General features: G+C 38.9%; 1 protein-coding gene across 1 annotated transcript in view; it reads right to left on the bottom strand.

The window, feature by feature from the left end:
* The window catches only part of cdkal1 (CDK5 regulatory subunit associated protein 1-like 1), a 532,667-nt gene that overhangs the window by 48,988 nt on the left and 459,883 nt on the right, over nt 1-23,796 (bottom strand). The window contains exon 13 of the mRNA XM_061951156.1: nt 15,082-15,165. Coding sequence (XP_061807140.1) covers nt 15,082-15,165 — 84 coding nt within the window. The remainder of the gene's footprint in view (nt 1-15,081; nt 15,166-23,796) is intronic.

Below are 23,796 nucleotides of genomic sequence, written 5' to 3' on the forward strand. Positions count from 1 at the left end.
ATTGTCCATCCTTGTTCTATTCTCTGTCACTATTTTTCTAACCATGCTGAACACCCTCTCTGATGATGTATTCTGCTTTGTCTCCTTGTGTGCGCAGTTGTGCACTGCACTCTCTAAAAGCCCTAGATGTTATTGTCACATATGCATGTACAGTAGATGGCAGTATTGTCCTGTTTAAGAGTGTCACAACATTGCTGTGTACGGCAGACGAACTGCTTTACGGTAGACGAAAACGTGACTGCTGTTGTTGTGTGTTGTTACCGCGCTGGGAGGACGTTAATGAAACTGCTTAACAATAAACCCACATTAGAAACCAAGAACTCGCCCTCGATCATTCTACAGTTATAACGTGATTGGGCAGGCACGCTGTTTATATTGTGGGAAAGCGGACGTGAAAACAGGCTGTCGAGCCACGTCACTCAGGTCTGCCTGAATTTCGGGAGATTTTCGGGAGAAAATTTGTCCCGGTAGGTTTTCGGGAGAGGCGCTGAATTTCGGGAGTCTCTCCGGATTTCCGGGAGGGTTGGCAAGTATGGTGAATGCGTGTGTGAATGGGTGAATGTGGAAATAGTGTCAAAGCGCTTTGAGTACCTCAAAGGTAGAAAAGCGCGATACAAGTATAACCCATTTACCATTTACCATTTAATTTGCGCATTCTTTTATAAGCAGGAAAAGTCAAAATCAGAAGTGCGAACGCATTTTGGTTTTGTGGTTAACAAAAAAAAAAATCAAAGAAGAAAACGTGACGGGCATGCAAAGAACAGTTTGCAGACACTGCCAGACCGCGATCGTCTACAAGTCAGGGAATAGAGATTTAGACTTCCTTTTCTTGTCATTCAAATTTGAACTTTACAGTACAGATAAGAACGAAAGTTCATTGCATTAGCTCGTTGTAGTGCAGGATGAAAGAGCAATAAGGTGCAGATATAAATAAATAGATTACTGTACAGATAAATATATTGCACTTTTGCTTATGCATCCACGTTTATGGATGTATGTTATATTGTCTTTATGTTCCAGTGAGTTAATCCGTTTTGGGGGGGGGGGGGGGGGGGGGGGTTGAGGGGATTATTATGATGCGTTCAAGAGTCTTATGGCCTGAGAGAAGAAGCTGTTACAGAACCTGGAGGTTCTGCTACGGAGGCTGCGGAACCTCTTTCTAGAGTCCAGCAGTGAAAACAGTCCTTGGTGGGGGTGGGAGGAGTCTCAATACAAGTCATATGTGAAGCCACTTGATGAACATTCACGCATAAAATATCCTTGATGTGAAACCAAGAAGACATTTGTGAGGTATTTCCATTACTAAAAGTTAAGTGGATTGTTTTAAAAGTGGAAAAACACTGAAATGAACAATATCGCTTTACTCTTGCTGCATTAAATGTTTACTGTGTCACTTTAAAGACACTAGGGATGTAAAGGTATTATAAATACCGCTGTATTTCAGTTTCAAAGTCTTCTCAATAATAACATGACGTGTGACCGTAAAAAAACGAAAACTTGGTAAGTGTAGTTGTTTTCTGGTGTTTTAATGTTGGCCGGGTCTACAAAAAACGACATCTCCCAGAACAACAGGGAACAACATGGTGGGAGCGTGGAACACCGTAAGCAGGAAGCAAAGTGTGTTCATACTCGTCATAGATAAAATTGTTTTTTTGGACATTACATTTTAAGGCTGGGCGATATGGCTGAAAACAATATCACCATATACATATTTTATATTGATAATTATTACTTTTCATGACTTAATTAAGCCTGCCAATAATTACAGTAAAACAATTACCAAGTTATGAAGGGTGCCATTTATCAGTGGCAGGTAGGATGAGCGCACGGCTATGGTAATGAAATAATTAAAATCGTTTTGAAGGTAGGTGCACATTTGAGACACTAGATGGCAGTAGTGTGTACGCAATTGAACACTACACAACACAGTTTTGGAAGCTACTCAAACGAACACGTTGGAAGTGTCAGGATGTTGCCGCACCGTCTGCATTAAAACCAACAAAACTAAAGAAAAGTTTCTGTTTTTGAGTTGATGTATCAATATGTTAGTTTCTCTTCTCACTCCATATGGAGAATCCACAGCGAGACAGAAAGACAGCAACCAAACTCGGTAGTTGATACTGTTACGTGATTGGCTGTTAGCGTGTCTCTCCCATTGTTCAGTGACTAGGGATGGGAATCGAAAACCTGTTCTTGTTCTTGTTCAATTCCTTGGAATCTCTTGTCAAACGATTCTCTTATCGATGCTTCCGGGTGGGGATGACGTCATTACGCAACGTGCGCAATGCGTAGTGACGGCAGATCTCAAGATGGAGATGCCTGGTCGAAACAAATGAAATGCGATCTCATCCCAGCAGCAGTAACGCTAGCACGTCATCTGAATACAGCAGGTACTAACTAACGCCTCCTATCATGTTAGTGCTATTATTTGTTAAATTGAAATGAATGCCTTCTCAATTAGATGAGATAGCCCTATTAAATGTGTCCATAACTGGTTGAGATACAGTATGTTGCCTAAAAACAGACAAAAAATCCTGACCAAAACATAACGTCTTTGATGAAGGTAAGAGAGTCTGCGTTCTGCAAAGCAAAGCGCACCACTTTCGTTTAAACCAGGGGTGTCAAACATACGGGCCACGGTCCGGAACAGGCCGGCGAACAGGTTTTATCCGGTCCGCGGGATGAGGTTGCTAAGTATAAAAATGAGCCAACATTTTTGAATAAAAGAACTGCTGTTCTAAATGTGTCCACTAGATGTCGCAAGAGCAATTCTTTGTATCTTTGTAGATGATGCTACATATGTAAAAACAATAAAACACATGTTAGTGCACCAGTCGAGGAAAATGAGCAAGCTACATAAATAACATCCTGTAAATTGATTTTGATATAATTTTTTTTATCTTGATAGATTGAAAATTAACACCAACGAGTTGACTGATGAACATTATCACATAATTTATTAAGAAGGTATAAATGACAAATAAAGGCAGAATACTATTAAATGCGACGTGTAAGTGTAAAAAACAACAACATTATGATTTGTACATTTTCAGAATATGCTTGTTCTGTTTTTAAACAAAGAAAACAATCTGAAGTTGTCTTTATTTTAAATTTATCGTGCCGTCTACTTGGGAGTAAATTTTTCTAAATGCTGCCCCCGATCTAAAATGAGTTTGACACCCCTGGTTTAAACGTTTCCAAAGGCGACACAGAGCCGTCCGGTCTGGTCGCACACACGAAAGCTACCTGATACATCCTCAATCCATCCATGCATTTTTTTTTTTACCCCTTGTCCCTCTCAATGTGGCCGTGGGGGCTGGAGCCAGCTGCATTTGGGCAGAAGGCAAGACTGGAGAAGTCGCCACCTTTAAACCGTCACACTGAAAAGATATTTGAAGCTAGCGAAGCCAAACATCAGTCTGTGTGGTATTTACATTATTAAAAGTTATTTTGTTGGTTCACTTTTCTGAAAAACAGCATTTTGCAGACTTATATAAAAATGACCACTGTCTAGGACACTGCTTCTCAGAAAGTAAATCATTATTGTTTTACACGTTTTACACTGTTTACATTGTTACTTACTGTATACATCAACTGTACTTTTTTCTTTTAAATATCTGTTTGAAACATTAGTTTTTCCTGCAAAATTATTTGCACTTAGAAATACATGTTTATAGTAAAAAGCAGGATTAGAACATTTTAGCATCATGTTTGTGTTGAATTACAGTAAGTGGGTTTATCCTAACCATGCATGCCACTTCATTTTACACATCATAACATTTTTACCAAGCTTATTTTTTTGGACATATACCACAATAATATCGCACAGTGGCCTGAATACCGAAATAACATCGTACCGTAAGATTTCGATACTGTTACATCCTTACGCTCAACTGAGAGTTTCTTTTTTTTTTATCATTTGTGGGTTACTTGAAACACTTAAAAATAACCATTAGCAAGTAATAAATATGTTATAGAACACTAAAGCATTATGTTTGTGTTTCATTACAGTGCGTGCATTTATCCTTAACATTTCTGCCACTTCATTTTAGACACTATAGCACATTTACCTTCTTTTATTTGTTGTTGTTTACACTACAACAACAATCCACTAGTGTAGCCTTAATACCGTGACGATATCATACCATCAGATTTTCAAAACGCTACATCCCTAATATTCATATTTACTACTGTCTTACTTATTGCTTTCCCTAATTTATTTTTTGGTGGCTACTTTCTCATGACAGTTTTTTTTTTCTCAGCTTGCCAGTGTGCTTTTGGCAAGTTGAACTTGTCAGCCATGATTTGCAAATTGTTTGTCACTTCTCTAAAACTATGTTTGTGTATGGTCACGCACTGTTCGGGTATGTGTGTTTTCACGAGACAGCCGTGAGTAGTGACAGCTAGAGTTGTCTCGGTACTAATATTTTAGTCCCGGTATTTTGATCATTTTCGATACTTTCCAAAATAAAGGGTACCACAAAAAGTGTCATTATTGACTTAATTTTAACAAAAAAAAAAATCTTATGATACATTAAACATACGTTTCTTATTGGAATCAAAAGAACAATTTTGGCATTAAATAAAATAGTAAACATACTGGAAAACTTATCTTTTAGAAGTAAGTATGCAAACAGGCTACAAAGGCTCCTAGTTTGGCTGCTGATATATGCAGTAAGATATTGAGTCATTTCTGATTGCATTATTTTGACAAAATTATGAGGAAAAGCGGGAGAAGATGGAGCAATCAATGGATTTTTCATTTACTTGTTTATTTACTGTTAAAATCTGGTTACTTTTTGTTTTAACATGTTCTATCTACAATTCTGTTCAAATGTAGTAAGCACTAACTATTATGTTGTTTGACACTTTACATCAGTTTTGGATGATACCACACATTTGGGTATCGATTCAATACCAAGTAGTTACAGGATCATACATTGGTCACAATTAAAGTTCTCCTGTGTCCAGGGATGTATTTCCTGTGTTAATAAGCTTTAAAAAATAGAAAAAGATTTTGCGATAAAAAATATCGATGTAGCAATTGTAGTATCGACTAGTTACGGCTATTGTACTTGGTATCGTTACATTCGATATTTGCATAGATCCACCCATTTGTTTACATTCAGGAGCGCTAGCTTGCTGTTAGCTGTTGTATCCTCCTATGGTGTGTAGTGAAGCACGTTTAGCTATTCCTCATACTGCGGAGATGATACTTGCAAAAAACGTAGTTTATGGAGGCGAGGATTAGTTATTTAGAAGTAGCTAAAACCCTATGGAGAGACGTTAGACGCTAGCTAGCTACTACCTAGCAATGTTTTTAAGTACAGCTTGCAAAGCGGAGCTTGATTGTTTGTAGCGTCACATACTTTATCGTTTTGAAGCCAAATACGTCTATTCTCCCTCTTCTGTCTTCAATATGTTTCTGCTTGCAAGTGCTGTGTGCGTGTGTTGACTAACATGCTTGTATACCAGTATTGTCACCTCGGCGTGCCTCATGTCGCTGAAAAACAAAAGTACCAGTATTTTTCAAAGGCACTTTTATACCTTTTGGAATATGGGATCCATTATTTAAATTTGTTTTAACAATTAAATAAACCTAAAATATGATTTATTTTATCTTTGTGTAAAATATTGGACACAATTTATTGTCAAGCTTATGAGATGCGATGCAAGTGTAAGCCACTGTGACACTATTATTCATTTTTTTAATGTTTTGATGTTTTTATTTTCTATTAATGGCTGTGATGATAATGTCAATGAGGGATTTCTAATCGCTGCTGTATTGGAATTCGTATTAATATTGATACTGTTGTTGATATTATTCATTTTTGATTGACTACTTTTGGATTGTTTTGTGTCATGTTTGTGTGTCCTCTCAATTACTCTGTTGATTGTTATTCTGAATGTTGCTGGAATTGGAATTGGAATTTTATTATTATGGTCTGGTCTTATTGTGTATTATTTTGTTGGATTGATTAATTAAAAAAAAAAAAAGGCACCTTAATACTAAGGATGTCCGATAATAGCGGGCTGCCGGTATTATCGGCCGATAAATGCTTTAAAATGTAATATCGGAAATTATCGGTATCGGTTTCCAAAATTATCTGTATCGGCTTCAAAAAGTAAAATTTATGATTTTTTTAAACACCGCTGTGTACAGAGCGCCAATAAACCTTATAGGCACTACCTTTGCGTGACGGCCCAGTCACATCATATTTGCAGCTTTTGACACACTCACAAGTGAATGCACGCCATACTTGATCAACAGCCATACAGGTCAGACTGAGGGTGGCCGTATAAACAACTTTAACACTGTTACAAATATGCGCCACACTGTAAACCCACACCAAACAAGAATGACAAACACATTTCGGGAGAACAACTGCACCGTAACACAACATAAACACAACAGAACAAATACCCAGAACCCCTTGCAGCACTAACTCTTCCGGGACGCTACAATATACACCCCCCGCTACTCCCCCCCCCCCACACTTTTTTCCATAACTTGAGTTGATTTATTTTGGAAAACCTTGTAACATTGTTTAATGCATCCAGCGGGGCATCACAACAAAATTAGGCATAATAATGTGTTAATTCCACAACTGTATATATCGGTATCGGTTGATATCGGTATCGGTAATTAAGAGTTGGACAATATCGGAATATTGGATATCGGCGAAAAAGCCATTATCGGACATCTCTACTTAATACCTTTTTTTATTCATTTGCACCGCTGTACTTACCGGTACACCGTACAACCCGAGTGACAGCCATTCAAAGCCAGCCTTTCTACCTGAGTCAACAGATATTTTTTTATTGAATACCAATTATGGAAAATATTATATCAAAAGAGATATGTTCTGTTAAATCACTAATGGTTATATATTTAATTATTACTAATACATTGTCATATTTTTTTGGTTTAAAAAATGAGCAAGTTGCAAACAGTAAATCTCAATAATTCTTTCAAGATTGACAGTTCTACCCTTCTATAGTGGGATGATTATGTGATGATCCATACCAAGCTGTGGGCCGTCTGACCATTATGCAGAAGAATGACAGAAGTGTAATGATGGAGGGGAAGAGTTCCTGCAGCATTAAGCTTGGCTCAGTACTAATCTGCCAGTCTTTATCCAGTGGCTTGAATATGATAGGACAGGGAGAAGAGGCCAGGGCAACTACCTTCAGCCAGCGCCACACCTCTCTAATCAACACACCTGCTGCTTGACACGCTGGATGTGTGTGTGTGTGTGTGTGTGTGTGTGTGTGTGTGTGTGTGTGTGTGTGTGTGTGTGTGTGTGTGTGTGTGTGTGTGTGGCTGTTGAAGAAGGTAGGTGATAGCATGTGTGTAGGTGAGGGTCATGTGAGGTGCATTAAAGAGTGATTAAATGATGAAAGAGCTTGGAAGGAAGCCTCCACCCACCCTTCCTCCTTCTCGCACCCTTACTTCCTCGCACACACAGGTGTGGCGGCTGCCCCTATTATAAGCTTCACGTTAGCTATCTGATGGTGTAAAAGTAAGAGCAAGTGATTTGTTCACCTTCCTTACTTTCCTTCCCCAGCACGACACTCCCACACTTGTTTCACTTCCGTTTCATTGCTCCCATCATGCCACTCATCTGACTTTCGACCTCTCTTTGTTTGCTACTTTCCTCAATGTGCTCGCTCCTCAGAGGTCAACAGCCATGTGGTTTCATTTTTGGATCCCGCTGACAGATTCATCAGTAGCTTATGTGCTGTTAACTTGAAAGCTCAAACACAATCCAGTCCAGTGAGCTTTTTAATGGCTGCACAAGTGTACAAATAAATTCATCTCTTAACTTAAACTATAAAGCAGGGGTGTCAAACGTACAGACAAGTTTTATCCGGGCCGCGAGATGATTTTGATAAGTATAGAAATTAGCTACATTTTTTTAATGAAAAACTGCTCTTCTAAATGTGTCCACTGGATGTCGCAATAGCAGTTCTTTGTATCCCCTACCGCAGAAGTGCGCATGATTTCAGAGGGGGCGGAGCTATGTGGACTGGGGACACATTATCTGGGCGCACATAAATATGCTGAAATAACATGTATACCCTTCTAACTTCATGTGTCATTCATGAAATGAGTCCAAAAGCACAGGTTTTGTTGTAGATGATGCTACATATGTACATAATAAACCACATGATGTTAGTACATCAGTTGAGGAAAATTAGTAAATTATATTAACATCCTGTAATTTGATTTTGATAGTACTATTTATTACATCTTCTGATAGATTAACATGTTACACCAATGAGAGCATTTTAAAACTCCGCCAGACTCACACCTATTTGACTGATGAATATTATCACATCATCCATCCATCCATCCATCCATTTCCTACCGCTTGTCTCTTTTGGGTTCGCGGGGGGTCGCTGGAGCCTATCTCAGCTGCATTCATTTATTCAGAAATGATAAATCACGACAAATGAAGAAAGACTACTTTGAACAGCAACATGTAAGTGTAAAAAAACAAAAAAACCATTATGATGTGTATGTTTTCAGATTGTGATTGTGCTTGTTCTACAAACCCCGTTTCCATATGAGTTGGGAAATTGTGTTAGATGTAAATATAAACGGAATACATCCATCCATCCATCCATCCATTTTCTACCGCTTATTCCCTTCGGGGTCGCGGGGGGCGCTGGAGCCTATCTCAGCTACAATTGGGCGGAAGGCGGGGTACACCCTGGACAAGTCGCCACCTCATCACAGGGCCAACACAGATAGACAGACAACATTCACACTCACATTCACACACTAGGGCCAATTTAGTGTTGCCTATCAACCTATCCCCAGGTGCATGTCTTTGGAGGTGGGAGGAAGCCGGTGTACCCGGAGAGAACCCACGCAGTCACGAGGAGAACATGCAAACTCCACACAGAAAGATCCCGAGCCCGGTATTGAACCCAAGACTACTCAGGACCTTCATGATTTGCAAATCATTTTCAACCCATATTCAGTTGAATATGCTACAAAGACAACTTATTTGATGTTCAAACTGATAAACATTTTTTTTTTTTTGCAAATGATCATTAACTTTAGAATTTGATGCCAGCAACACGTGACAAAGAAGTTGAGAAAGGTGTCAATAAATACTGATAAAGTTGAGGAATGCTCATCAAACACTTATTTGGAACATCCCACAGGTGAACAGGCAAATTGGGAACAGGTGGGTGCCATGATTGGGTATAAAAGTAGATTCCATGAAATGCTCAGTCATTCACAAACAAGGATGGGGCGAGGGTCACCACTTTGTCAACAAATGCGTGAGCAAATTGTTGAACAGTTTAAGAAAAACAATTCTCAACCAGCTATTGCAAGGAATTTAGGGATTTCACCATCTACGGTCCGTAATATCATCAAAGGGTTCAGAGAATCTGGAGAAATCACTGCACGTAAGCAGCTAAGCCTGTGACCTTCGATCCCTCAGGCTGTACTGCATCAACAAGTGACATCAGTGTGTAAAGGATATCACCACATGGGCTCAGGAACACTTCAGAAACCCACTGTCAGTAACTACATTTGGTCGCTACATCTGTAAGTGCAAGTTAAAACTCTCCTATGCAAGGCGAAAATAGTTTATCAACAACACCCAGAAACGCCGTCGGCTTCGCTGGGCCTGAGTTCATCTAAGATGGACTGATACAAAGTGGAAAAGTGTTCTGTGGTCTGACGAGTCCACATTTCAAATTGTTTTTGGAAACTGTGGACGTAAGAGGAAAAGAACCATCCGGATTGTTATAGGCGCAAAGTTGAAAAGCCAGCATCTGCTATGGTATGGGGGTGTATTAGTGCCTAAGACATGGGTAACTTACACATCTGTGTAGGCACCATTCATGCTGAAAGGTACATACAGGTTTTGGAGCAACATACTGTATGTTGTCATCCAAGCAACGTTACCATGGACGCCCCTGCTTATTTCAGCAAGACAATGCCAAGCCACGTGTTACATCAACGTGGCTTCATAGTAAAAGAGTACGGGTACTACACTGGCCTGCCTGTAGTCTAGACCTGTCTCCCATTGAAAATGTGTGGCGCATTATGAAGCCTAAAATACCACAACGGAGACCCCAGGACTGTTGAACAACTTAAGCTGTACATCAAGCAAGAATGGGAAAGAATTCCACCTGAAAAACTTAAAAAATGTGTCTCCTCAGTTCCCAAACGTTTACTGAGTGTTGTTAAAAGGAAAGGCCATGTAACACAGTGGTGAACATGCCCTTTCCCAACTACTTTGCAAATCATTGTATTCCGTTTATATTTACATCTAACACAATTTCCCAACTCATATGGAAACGGGGTTTGTATTTTTAAACAAAGAAAATAATCAGAAGTTGTTTTTATTTTTAAGTTATCATGACATGATTTTACCAGTCCGGCCCACTTGGGAATAGATTTTCCTCTATGTGGCCCCTGAGCTAAAATTAGTTTGACACCCCTGCTATGAAGGCAATATGTGTATTAGGTTGGCAAAGCATAGGATTCACTTTCTAATTATTTTAAACTTCTGGTGAATATTGTGCTTTTCTTAACTTAAGCTAAAAGCTACGAAATGCCAGAAAACTATTATATTATGCTGACAACATTGGCACTTATTCCATAGTTCTGGACTTAAAATTGATTTCTACATCCCCCAAAATAGACACAGTAATGATTTCAGGCTTGTTTTCTAACGAGTTTGAGCACATTTTGGAATGTCCACCTGTGGACGAGCGTGCATCTGCCTGCTGACGTCACCTACAGAAGACGGGAGTCAATTTTATATAGTGTAGTGTGTGTTTTGGTTGCATCTTTATCCAGAATCCCTGTACTTGTCTGTAGAATTTGAAGAAATTAACACATATGTCTGTCAGATGCATACAACCAAATACAACAACAACAACAATACAACTAAAGAAGAGGTCAGCCTGCATACATGATGGGAACATGAGGAAAGTATGGACCTCACCGGTCAAACTGACTCATGCAAAATGGAACAGAACACGAAAGAAAATTTAGATTTGCAGCAATCGTTATAATGATTCTGACTTTGAAGAAGGGTTTAGGTCGGAGTTTGGATGGAAAACATTTAAAAGACTCAAGCCAAATGCGATCCTGAAAACCACAAACATCCTGGAAGGGAGAACGACTGAGTAAGAACCTGCGGAAAAAAGGGAGAAAGAAGAACAGACCTGATGCTCAAAAGCAAAAGCAAAATAAGTTAAGATGTTAGTGTTCTAATGAGTGTACTCTTCTACTGATGCTTTACTCAAGATGCACTTTTTTTTGGTCACAATCGACCCCGAAAGGGATTAGCGGTAGAAAATTGATGGATGGAGAACACACATCTTTTTTTTTGAGGGGTTGGGGGTTTTTTAAAGGTGATAAAAAACGCTTGGAAGTTGTGACTAATGGGAGTCACGGTTTGAGCCTTCAAAGCCCTCTAAAACCTACTCAGTGGGCTAGTGGTCAGAGTGTCCGCCCTGAGATCGCTAGGTTGTGAGTTCTACCAAAGACTATAAAAATGGGACCCATTACCTCCCTGCTTGGCACTCAGCATCAAGGGTTGGAATTGGGGGTTAAATCACCAAAATGATTCCCGGGCGCGGCACCGCTGCTGCCCACTGCTCCCCTCACCTCCCAGGGGGTGATCAAGGGGATGGGTCAAATGCAGAGGACAAGTTTCACCACACCTAGTGTGTGTGACAATCATTGCTACTTTAACTTTAACTTAAAACAACTTCAAACAATGAATATACACACTGCAAGTATTGAAATAATGTAGTAACAAACACATTCATAACAATATTTAATATGTACAATATTTACTGGATTATAGTCATTGCCGGAACTAATTCCTCTGCGCATTTATTTCCGTTTCCATAGCAGCGACTTCTGGCTACAAATGTGTTTCCTACTTCCGGATACAAAGGCGTGTGTGTGTGTCCTAATCATGGCAGATTCAGTAACAAAAAACGAAGACAACTATTTTTGGCCAAATGAGGATTCACAACCCTATCTTTTTAAATCTGAATATATGGAGGATGAACTACTGCTCGTAGAAGCCAGCATGTAGTACGGCTGAGACGTTGGAGCAGACGGAGGCTGAGAGAGTGAGGTGAAAGTTACTTAAACTTACAAAATGTTGAATTTAAAGCCATGCTATTTCGACATAAATGGAGTGCTTACCCAAATAAACCGGAAAAAACGTCCCTGGCCTGCTGTACCAAACAGACAACTAACTGTCCATTGAGTGAGTAACATTTTATAATTGATCGTGATACACGCACCACGTCATGTGTGAATCATTACAGACAGCATTTGCTAGCTGTGTGCAAACAAAACATGAAATGTGGGCTAATACTTTACAGATATTGTAATATGATTGCTCATGTTTTTCAGCCAGTACAGATTGGTGTCTTATCACATTGTAGTGTGCATTACAAACTCAAAACACGTTTTGTGCTGACGTAGAAGCGTGTTTATCTTTTTCCGTAGCTAGTCTTTACGGCTTATACTGTAGCATACTAATGTGTTACTACGCTAGAAAAATAGTTTCTCAGTGTTCGCTCTTACATTAACAATGTTGCTACATTTGGTTATTATACAGGTTACGCAACGTAAATGAAGTATTTACGTTTTTTTTTTAATGCATTTCAAAAGTGATTTAGTGGTAGAATTGATTGCTCATGTTAGCTGCATTACTAGCCACCAAGAACTCAAAAACCTTTTGTCTTCTTGTCTCATAATAATTGTGAACGAGAGGCAAAATCTAAAAAAAAAAAGTGGAGTTCCCCTTTAGGGAAACACAGGCTAAGGTGTTTATGAAAGAGCAGGGAAGTCCAGAAATTGTTTTTTATATTTTTTTTGCTCATAATGTTAACCATTAGTTTTTAAGTAATCAAAGACTATGGTGACAAAAACATGCAATCAACTGATATATTCTTTATTTTCATATTATTATATCCACACTGGAAATGGGCTTCAGTTGTGTAGGTGATGTCAAGCAATACACAATACTAAAAAATTAATTGATATTATGGGAAATGACTGCCAGATTCATATTCAGGTGCAAATATACATAAAAAAAACATTTGGCCATCTGAACTCTATGGGTCCTATCTGGTATTGCATGATTTGTTGATTCACAATTTGAGCCAAAAGTAGAAGAAAAATGCAGATACTAAATAAAACTAGTCGGTGGCTATGTGTCTAACTTCCTTTGAGTTTTTCTTTCAGCACACACACACACACACACACTTCATTACCTCTATGAAAAAAGTCTGGACACCCGTGGACTAAAACCATGGTTTGTGGTTGACATGGGGGGATAACTGTACTAGCAGTAGGCTCATGTTCTTGAAGAGTCAGTGTATGCCCGCATGAGTGCAAATGCACCTGTAAGGTGTGCACTCAGGCAAAAAAACAAGCATGAAGCGAGCGACACTTGCAACCTGCAGTTTATAGCCTGCAGAAGTAGATGCAGAGTGGGCAGGCATGAGAGGGAGGGAGCAAAGAAGTGAAGGAAAAATTATTGCCATCCCCTGGCCTCCCCGCTAATAAAACGCACAACTTCAAACATGTTTCTGATGATAGTTAAAGCGAGGAGGAAATTGATTTATTTGAAGATGTTTTAAAGTTAATTTTTCACAGGTTCAGAGAGGTTCTTTGAAGCCACGTTCGATGAACAGCTGTGTGTTGGACGGAATGTTCATGTCTTTAGGGCTGACCTTAATGTTCGTACTCAAAGAAAAAAAAAAAGTACTACTGCTATCAGCTGCCAAATGCTCTCATGACCACCGTAGGGTGCGTCTATGCATTTGTGAGAGATTGTGTGATATTACAGATAACCTACTTTATTCAGTATGTGAGCTTTGACTAGTGGCACCTGCTGTGAGAATTTCAGTGACATGCAGAGCAAATCCTTTAATTTGATTTGCTATATGTAAAACACAGGAAGTGCTGAACTAGCAACCAAGAAAATATAGAGAAAAAAAAAAATTGATTCAGAGGTTGTTCACTTTAAAGGCCTACTGAAACCTACTACTACAGACCACGCAGTCTGATAGTTTATATATCAATGAAGACATTTTAACATTGCAACACATGCCAATATGGTCGGGTTAGCATACTAAAGTGCAATTTTAAATTTCGCTCGAAATATCCTGCTGAAAACGTCTCGGTATGATGACGGCGGCAAATGACGTCACAGATTGTAGAGGACATTTTGGGACAGCATGGTGGCCAGCTATTAAGTCGTCTGTTTTCATCGCAAAATTCCACAGTATTCTGGACATCTGTGTTGGTGAATCTTTTGCAATTTGTTCAATGAACAATGGAGACAGCAAAGAAGAAAGCTGTAGGTGGGAAGCGGTGTATTGCGGGCGGCTGCAGGTAGGGGGGAGGTGTTTGTTATGCGGGATTCATTTGTGACATATTAAATATAAGCCTGGTTGTGTTGTGGCTAATAGAGTATATACATGTCTTGTGTTTATTTACTGTTTTAGTAATTCCCAGCTGAATATCAGGTCCCACCCGCCTCTCACAGCATCTTCCCTATCTGAATCGCTCCCACTGCCCTCTTGTCCTTCACTCTCACTTTCCTCATCCACGAATCTTTCATCCTCGCTCAAATTAATGTGGAAATCGTGGCTTTCTCGGTCCGAATCGCTCTCGCTGCTGGTGGCCATGATTGTAAACAATGTGCAGATGTGAGGAGCTCCACAACCTGTGACCTCACGCTACTCGTCTGCTACTTCCGGTAGAGGCAAGGCTTTTTTTATCAGCGACCAAAAGTTGCGAACTTTATCGTCGATGTTCTCTACTAAATCCTTTCAGCTAAAATATGGCAATATCGCGAAATGATCAAGTATGACACATAGAATAGACCTGCTATCCCCGTTTAAATAAGAAAATAAAGTTAGGGTCAAAGTGGCCTTCCTCCCATCTTATCTTCTTCTATGGGATGAATTGCCAATAATAATAGTTATAATGCAGGCACAAAAACCAAACACAAACCAACGACTAAATGTGTGTGTTTGGTTATTTGTAGTGTTAAACTGTCGTCTTACCTGCTCATAGAACTTGTTATGTGCCACATAGTATTGGGCATCAAAGGACTCCTCTGTCACCAACACGTGTTGCCTCTCACCAACCTAAACACAAAAACATTAAAAAAACAAAAAAAACAATTGTTAAATACATTGCTGACGTGCATCTCCTGGTTTAAACACATTTTGAACCCCATTTTTTTGGTTTTCTTTTTATAATGAGTGTTCTAACAGCAATGCTTTCAACTTGGAGTAGTGGGGCTGAACATTTAGATAATAAAATGAATTTTACGTTGAAATATGATGCAATGTAAAATTCACATTAATTTTTATTTCAATTTTTTTTTTACAAAAAATAATATTATTAATTAGACACCTATTTAATGGCACATAAAAGTTTTAGAATACAATTCTGTATATGCTTTCTAAATGTAAACAAAGAAGCCTATTGTTGTACAGCTAGTTAGACAAATCAGTTTTCAATTTGGAAAAAATGATAAATTAGACAAAAACATCAGGAAATCTAACTCTAGTACAGTATATGATCTTACCTAAAAAAGCTATGGATCCTTTTTGTAACGACTATAACTTTCATGTGTCTTCATGTTTATAGCCGACGAGTATATCTTTTCGCCTCGCTCGCTTGATAAAAATGCCTACTTTGCAAACTGTGCAGAATGGCTCTTATTTGCCCTTACTTAACTTCTGAACCCTCTCATAAAGCATGAAAAAAATATTCTTGAATTTTTGTTAAATTTCTTCTTTTTGAAAGCCATTTCCCTGCAATCACGAATGAACAATTGCTTAGCCTGATGTTGGCATATAAATTAATATTGATAATATTGCGATCTACCAAGGGATTAATGCTAATCTGTGGACTTGTCTGTGCCAGAAATGCAGCTTTTTAGTGCGATCTTAATTAATTTAACACATTCACACAATATTTATGTATTCTTCAAACTTAAGTATTTTATTTCCACACAAAGAGATTTTTAACTTCAGCCTGGATGGCAGAGGACAAAGGCAATTTCCAAAGGTCTCCTCCAGAATCTGGGAGAATTGGCAGCTGTGTTTCATGTTCATCATAATCTCAATTCAATCAAAGTTTTGCTCCACATTTTTCTCTTTCAGTGCACCTCAACATTTAATTACAACTTCAAGGTTCCCCAAGCCACTTCAGTTTCAGTGCCTTGCCTAAGAACATGCAACAGTATTCATCGCTGCTCTTTAGAAACATTTTAAAAGTGGGTAAAAAGAAAATGGAAAAAGAAGCAAGGCTTTGAATCAAATGCAGAAAGTAATCCATTGAAGATATCAGAAAATCAAATACGACAACATGTCAAGGGAAGGCCACATTGCTTTGCCACGTACAATTAATTCAACGGTAGGCTATTCACAGTGCTTTCAAGAGTCAACAAACATAATAGAGGACGGAAAAAAGCACAGACAGGCCCCAGGAAAGCTAACTAAGATGTTGCAAAACAACAAAAAAAACATACAACTGACTGTGATTCTTACATTAACATTCTCATTGACAATACAAATGAAATAATTCATGAATGTTCATGTTTTATTATAAACTTGCTATAATTGAGTCTTGTCTAAAAAACTACATGGGAGGGTTGTCCATGTCTGTGTTGCAGGATTACAAAACACCAATTTGTCTTCTCCTGACATTTTTACAGGCAGGACGTCAGCCCAGATGTCCAAAGGCTCACAAAAGGATCATATGGCAAAAACAGATGTATACCATTTGGATGCAGAGCCACACAGACAAAAGGGAGACCAACGTTGTTTGATACGTTCTCTCAATGAGTGGTTGGTGTTATTTCTTAATTAAATATACATAATAATAGAAATACTATAGAGGTGTGAGTACATTCTTTACCTGGTTTGCATCCCCTAGTTAGAATCAAACGATTGGTTTGACAACTTGGTTCAGTTCCCTTAGGTTTATTTTCTCTCCACATCGTAAGAACTCAAAGGAAACCAAAATGATTCAGTGCTTAAAGTACCAGTAGAGTGGACAAACATGTTCCCTCTATATTGAAGCTATTACCATATATATGTATATAATTTATATACCTCTACGACACGTGATTACGTGACGTAGAGGTAGGAACCACAGATCCCTTCCCCATTAATAACAATGCTAATCAAGCAGACTTTGTGAGACAATTACTTTAGGAAATATTATGAACCACTAACAGAACCTTATATTTTTGAGCCTGAACACGAGAAGGATGAGCAATAAGTTTTAGAAGCTGAGTGCTTCACGGATGCAGCTTTATTTTGACACTATAGCATCAGCAGCATTGCTAGGTGCTAAACATACAAACTAACCATAATAAATAGATGTCTTCCAAGACAAACCAAACAGTCCAGTTGCGATCGATTGAATGCCCTGGGATAACCATAATAAAAGAAACATATTTAAACTCTCGTTGGGATGGCGACCGACAGGACACCCACATAATCCCGTTTCGATGAAGAGTCAATCGCAATATTAACATTGCTGTATGTATACTTTTGTCCCAGCAGATTGGGTCACATTTTCAGTATACCCATAATAAATTCATAAAATAACCAAACATTCATGAATGTTTTTTGTGACCAACAAGTATGTCCTCCAATCACTCTATCACAAAAAAATAAGAGTTGTAGAAATTATTGGAAACGCAAGACAGCCATGACATTATGTTCTTTACAAATGTATGTAAACTTTTGATCGCGACTGTATATAGTTCAATAATGGTCAGACAGTACAGCTAAAATTGTACTGAAGGCCACAGTCCATGCTTAAGTCCATGCTATTGAATGTTAGTTATTCCCAGGATGCCCGAACGCGGCCGATATACACGTTCGCCTTCTGCGGTGGCCACGTCCCTCTTCTCTCACACACAATCAGAGACTCACTCAGGTAAACTACGTGTATTTTGTTATTTAATTTTTAATTTAAAGTGGCATTGTGGCTCGATTATGCTCATATAAATGAACGTTTCCTTGTGTCTCAATTTAAGCAATCAGAACAGATTTGATAGCTTTATCATTGTCTTCGTGACGATTGTATTATTGCATGTGGTGTACATTGAATCCAAACTTCCAAGTGCAATAAAATGTTTCACTTTCCCGTGGCGCTGGCCTTTTTGCAGCCTCAGACGCGCATAGGAGCAAAAGTACTTAAGTCGGTGGAAGAATACACGCCTGACCAAATTTCCGGGTTGCGCCACCAGTGACAGACTGCACAGCTTCGCTCACTTAAGCACATGGGAGAATAGGGCCGACAGAGAATAAAGGATGGGATGCTAAACTGAATCAGCATGTTTTTTATTTATTATGCACTAACAGGTGTTTTTACAAAAGTAATTACTGTGTTCACACCTAAACAAATGGTGGGAGGGGGACAAATCACAGATCAGGTAGTATGAGAGTAGTGAGACTTTAATTTTCATTAACCCATTTCAATTATAAATGATAAACAGGATGCAAATAACATTTCTGGTTAATACCACTGATGAAATTGAGACACGACAAATTAGAGGAAAGTATTTGAATGATTTTAACCATTAAAACAAGCTCCTTTGGTCTCTGGCAGTCGTTTACATGGAGGCGGATTTATTTGAAACACTTTTTTGCCAAAGAGTATCTTATAAATCCCTTTCTGTGTGTACTTTTTATTGTTGGTCTTCATGCTGACATTTTGCCAAATACTTTGGCTTGACAGAAGAATGTAAAGGGTCCTGTCACTCGGGGAATCAACTCAAAATCTCAGCAACTTTAGATAGTCCTGGAGCTATACTGTAGCTATTCTAGCGCTTTATTATTTTTTTTCACTGTGCTGATGAGCTGTGTCTCCTTTTTATTATAATGGTTGCCCACACATTTTTTCATTGCTTTATTTGTTTTCCTATGATACTGTACTGAGTCTTTGATTTATTTTGTACAATTTTGTTCTTGATTTATTTATTGTTGTGTCAATTGATTGACCAACGCTGTGACTATAAGTGCATCACTTCCTGTTGAAAATTGCACACTGACAAAGACATTTTCCAAACCGTTCTGTGTTTGGTAGCGCCTGCGCAGTTTGTATTAAAATTATTAGAAGGACACAAGTGTTGTTGGCCTTGCTTTTTCTTTTTTCTTTAGATAGTCCTGCACCCCATAAACTAAGTAGTGGAATTAAAGATATCCTGTAAACTTAGTGGTCAGTATTTGCATTGTGATACTGTTTCAAACAAGCCCTATACTTTAACATTGAGCTGTCTAATCATTTTCCAAGCAATATGTCTTAGAACGCCTTAGAAGTAAGGCTCTGACACTTGCATTTCCGTCCTTACTTTCTTTTTTCTGCTTTTCAATCTTTAGCTTGACTCGTTCTCTATTTCTGGGCACTGACTTTGCAATGTGTGTGTTCTAAAACAGGCACCACCTGCACGCGCACGCTGACCAGCTCCAAAAGACCAAATAAATTACTGACATCAGCAAACAAAGCACATTTCAGGGGCAGAAAAACCCTTTGAACATTATCAGCGCATGGCAAACATTAGTTTTTGTTTTTTTTGCTACTTTGGATTGGAGGCAGATGTCTTTGTGAGACTTTACATCTTGAGCTTATGATGCAAGGTACTTTCTTTTCATCATGTTTAAATGTATATTGGGAGAATTTCTGTCTAGTTACGTTTGCATTCATTTTGCGGGGAAAAATATTGCTTTTTATAAAGTCCAAACAAATCAGTCTTAAAAAAACTCAGGAAGACGTGGCTCAGATGCTAGAGTGGCCGTGCCAGCAACTTGAAGGTTCCAGGTTTGATTCCAGCTTACGCCATCCGAGTCACGGCTGTTGTGTCCTTGGGCAAGACACTTCAGACACTTTGCTCCCAGGGCCGCTCACACTGGTGTATGAATGTTATGAATGTTTGGTGGTAGTCGGAGGGGACATAGGTGCAAATTGGCAGCCACGCTTCCTTCAGACTACCCCAGGACAGCTGCGGCTACAAATGAAGCCTACCACCATTAAAGTGTGAATGTGGAGTGAATGACAGATGGGTTCGGAGTTCTCTGTGAAGCGTTTTGGAGTGTCCAGAAAAGTGCTACATACAGTCATGGCCAAAAATATTGGCACCCCTGCATTTCTGTCACATAATGGACCACTTCTCCCAGAAAATTGTTGAAATTACAAAAGCTTTGGTATTCACATGTTTATTTATTTTGTTTGCATTGGAACAGCACAACAACACCCACCCACCCCCCAAAAAAAAATCTGATATTATTTCACACAGAACTCCATAAATGGACTGGACACAATTATTGACATCCTTAACTTAATATTTGGTAGCACACCCTTTGGAAATAATAACTGAAATCAACCGCTTCCTGTAACCATCAATGAGTTTCTTACACCTTGCTACTGGAATTTTGGACCACTCTTCTTTTGCAAACTGATTCAGGTCTTTCAGATTTGAAGGGTGCCTTCTCCCAACTGCTGTTTTTAGATCTCTCCACAGATGTTCTATATGATTTAGATCTGGACTCACTTCAGAACTCTCCAGTGCTTTGTCTTAAGCCTTTTTTGTGTGCTTTTTGAAGTATGCTTTGGGTCGTTGTCCTACTGGAAGACCCATGACCTCTGACGGAGACCCAGCTTTCTGATACTGGGCCCTACATTATGCCCCAAAATTCTTTGGTAGTCCTCAGAATTCATGATGCCATGCACATAGTCAAGGCATCCGGTACCAGAAGCAGCCCCAAAACATCAGTGAACCTCCGCCATGTTTGACTGTAGGGATGTTTTTTTTTTCTTTGAAGGCCTCATTTTGTTTTCTGTGATGATGTGCTTTACCAAAAAGCTCCACTTTAGTCTCATCTGTCCACAGGACGTTCTCCCAGAAGGATTTCGACTTCCTCAGACCAGTCTTGCTTTTTTATGTCTCTGTGTCAGCAGCGGGGTCCTCCTGGGTCTCCTAGCTGACACTGTTGTACCCTGTGTCTACAGGTCAGCTTGAATTTGTTTGGAAGTGGATCAAGGTTCTTTATCCACAATTCTAACAATCCTTCGTTGCAGTCTTTCATCAATTTTTCTCTTCCGTCCACGTCCAGGGAGGTTAGCTACAGTGCCATGGCCTTTAAACTTCTTGATGACAGTGCGCACAGTAGACACAGGAACATTTAGATCTCTGGAGATGGACTTGTAGCCTGAAGATTGTCCATGCTTTTCCACAATCTTGGTTCTCAAATCTTCTGAGAGTTCTTTGCTCTTGTTTCTTTTCTCCATGCTCAGTGTGGTACACACACCACAAAGGTTGAGTCAACGTTTCTCCATTTTAACTGGCTGCAAGTGTGATTTCTATATTGCCAGCACCTGTTACTTGCTACAGGTGAGTTTAATTACAAATTAAAGGAGCATCACATGCTTACAATACAACTATTTCTTACAATTTTGAAAAGGTGGCAATAATTTTGTCAAGTCCATTTTTGGAGTTCTGTGTAAAATAATATCAGATTTGGCTTTTTTGAGGTTTTTTTTTGTGTTGTTCCAATGCAAACAAAAGAAATAAACATGTGAATACCAAAGCATTTTTAAAAATGTTTTGGGAGAAGTGGTGCAGGGGTGCCAATATTGTTGGCCATGACTGTGTATCTATCCATGATTATTACTATTATTATATTGAATACAAAAGATGTAGTTGGTGACGATGTATATGTTATACCTAACTAAATGACATATAATCCTACCTGAATGACTTGGGCGAATCAATGATCTTATGTGCAGACAGGATTATCATGCATGGACACACCCCTGCATAGGCAACGACATGTATGGAAACATTTCTGCAGCAAATCAAAAGTTGATGAGCTTCCCTTGTCAATTACACGTGGCTTGAATGTATTTGCATGCAAAATAACATGAATTGGCCTCTGCTAGTGCACTTCCTGATTTTGAGCGCCTGCATTTAGATTTGTGTTTACCCCATCTGTCGAATAGCAGACCACCAAATAACACGTCTTTGCACGGTGAGTTTTAATTTACATCAGCATCCACAAGACAACATCCCATGGTACATGAGAGATCCGCAACAGATTTATGGGATCATGAGTTTAATTGCTAATTAATCCACATCATAACACGGGTAATGACGGCACCGTGGCTTTGAATTTGTAATCAATGTTTTTATCTGTGTCATAAATAAAGGAGCAAGTCACTCAAACAGCATCCGAAATCCCAAGCCACGTTGTTGGCTTTTTAAGCTATGCAAACAGAAAATGGCAATCCCAACTGAAAGGGAGGCGAATGACCATAATTATTTTTTTATGAGGAGGAAAAAAACACACACCAAAAAGGAACATTGAGCTAAACCTGTAGCAAAACCACTTCAACACTTCCATTTAAGCAAAACATATGAATATTATTACAGATTTGTTAAATATTGTTCATATCCTAATCTCTTTCTTTTCCCCTCATTATTCTCCCTTTTTGGATCAACGGCTGAAAGACTCCCCACTAAACTTCCACTTACCATGCATAATTCTCTGTGACTGACCCACACACTTTCATTTTTTCAGTCTCATGAATGCATTATCAAACCTTATCTCCCAAACACACACGGAGGCTACATATTACATAGTAATACTCACACAAACACATTGAACAGCGTGGGGTTGATAGGCCTTCCTCCTGCCAAACTAATGCTAATTTATCACGCACATAAAAAATCACCAGCACTGCACACAAATATGTGCCACCCCCCTCACTCAGAGCACTCTATGGCCCCTCATAGAGAGTCATAGTGGAAAGCAGGGGGGCCCACACTTTTTCAGCAGGCGAGCTACTTTTCAAATGACCAAGTCGAGGTGATCTAACTCATCTTCGCACACGCACGCACACACTTATTTATTTATAAAACAGACTTATTTTGTTAACATTAAAGGTGTTTAATAAAAATACAAGCATATAGATTCCTTTCTTCCATGAAGACAAGAATATAAGTTGGTGTATTACTTTGTTCTGAGGACTTGCATTGACTGAAATCAGACAGGATTCACAGTAGTGCTGAAAATATTTACATTGTGGAGAGGGGGAAAAAAGGCTTACTTTCTGTCCAATACCACATGAAAGTGGTTGGTTTTTGGCATCTCATTTGTCCAGCTTCCATACTCGTGTTTGTACACTTTACAAGAAATACATTGGCGGCGAACTCTGTAGTTTTCTGTGACTCTTATTTATTTATTTTGAATTAGGACAATGCATATTCATCAACATAGAACAACAATGTAAACATGCCGGTGTTAGCACAATAGCTCATTTTCATTCGTTGTCCTAAGGCAGGTTAATATAGTAAACATTCAACAGGTCACGATACAAAACAATACATACATCACAAAACATTACACATTACAAGCATACCATAAGCACAGACAATGGACAAAAACATAAAAAGTAAAACAAACAAGAAACAAACAAAAAAACGGGAATAATCTAATTGTGCGTGCGTGTCTGATTAGTTTTCAACCACTGTTTCAGTGCAGTTTTAAATGTTGAATATGTGTCACAGTGGTTAGACCCCACCATTTGGCCAAATTTAGTCCGGCGCCTTTTTTCATTGCAGTCCCCTCTGGTCACTGCTCTGGTGTTTACTTGACTGCTATTTTTTTTATTAATACAATCTATCAAGGGAGGGGGAGCAAGTTTATTTAGAACTCTAAAGACGAGGCAAACATCCATGAATATCTGAATAATAT

This window comes from Nerophis lumbriciformis, linkage group LG04 (genome assembly GCF_033978685.3).
Source record: "Nerophis lumbriciformis linkage group LG04, RoL_Nlum_v2.1, whole genome shotgun sequence".
In the NCBI taxonomy this organism is placed as follows: Eukaryota; Metazoa; Chordata; class Actinopteri; order Syngnathiformes; family Syngnathidae; genus Nerophis; species Nerophis lumbriciformis.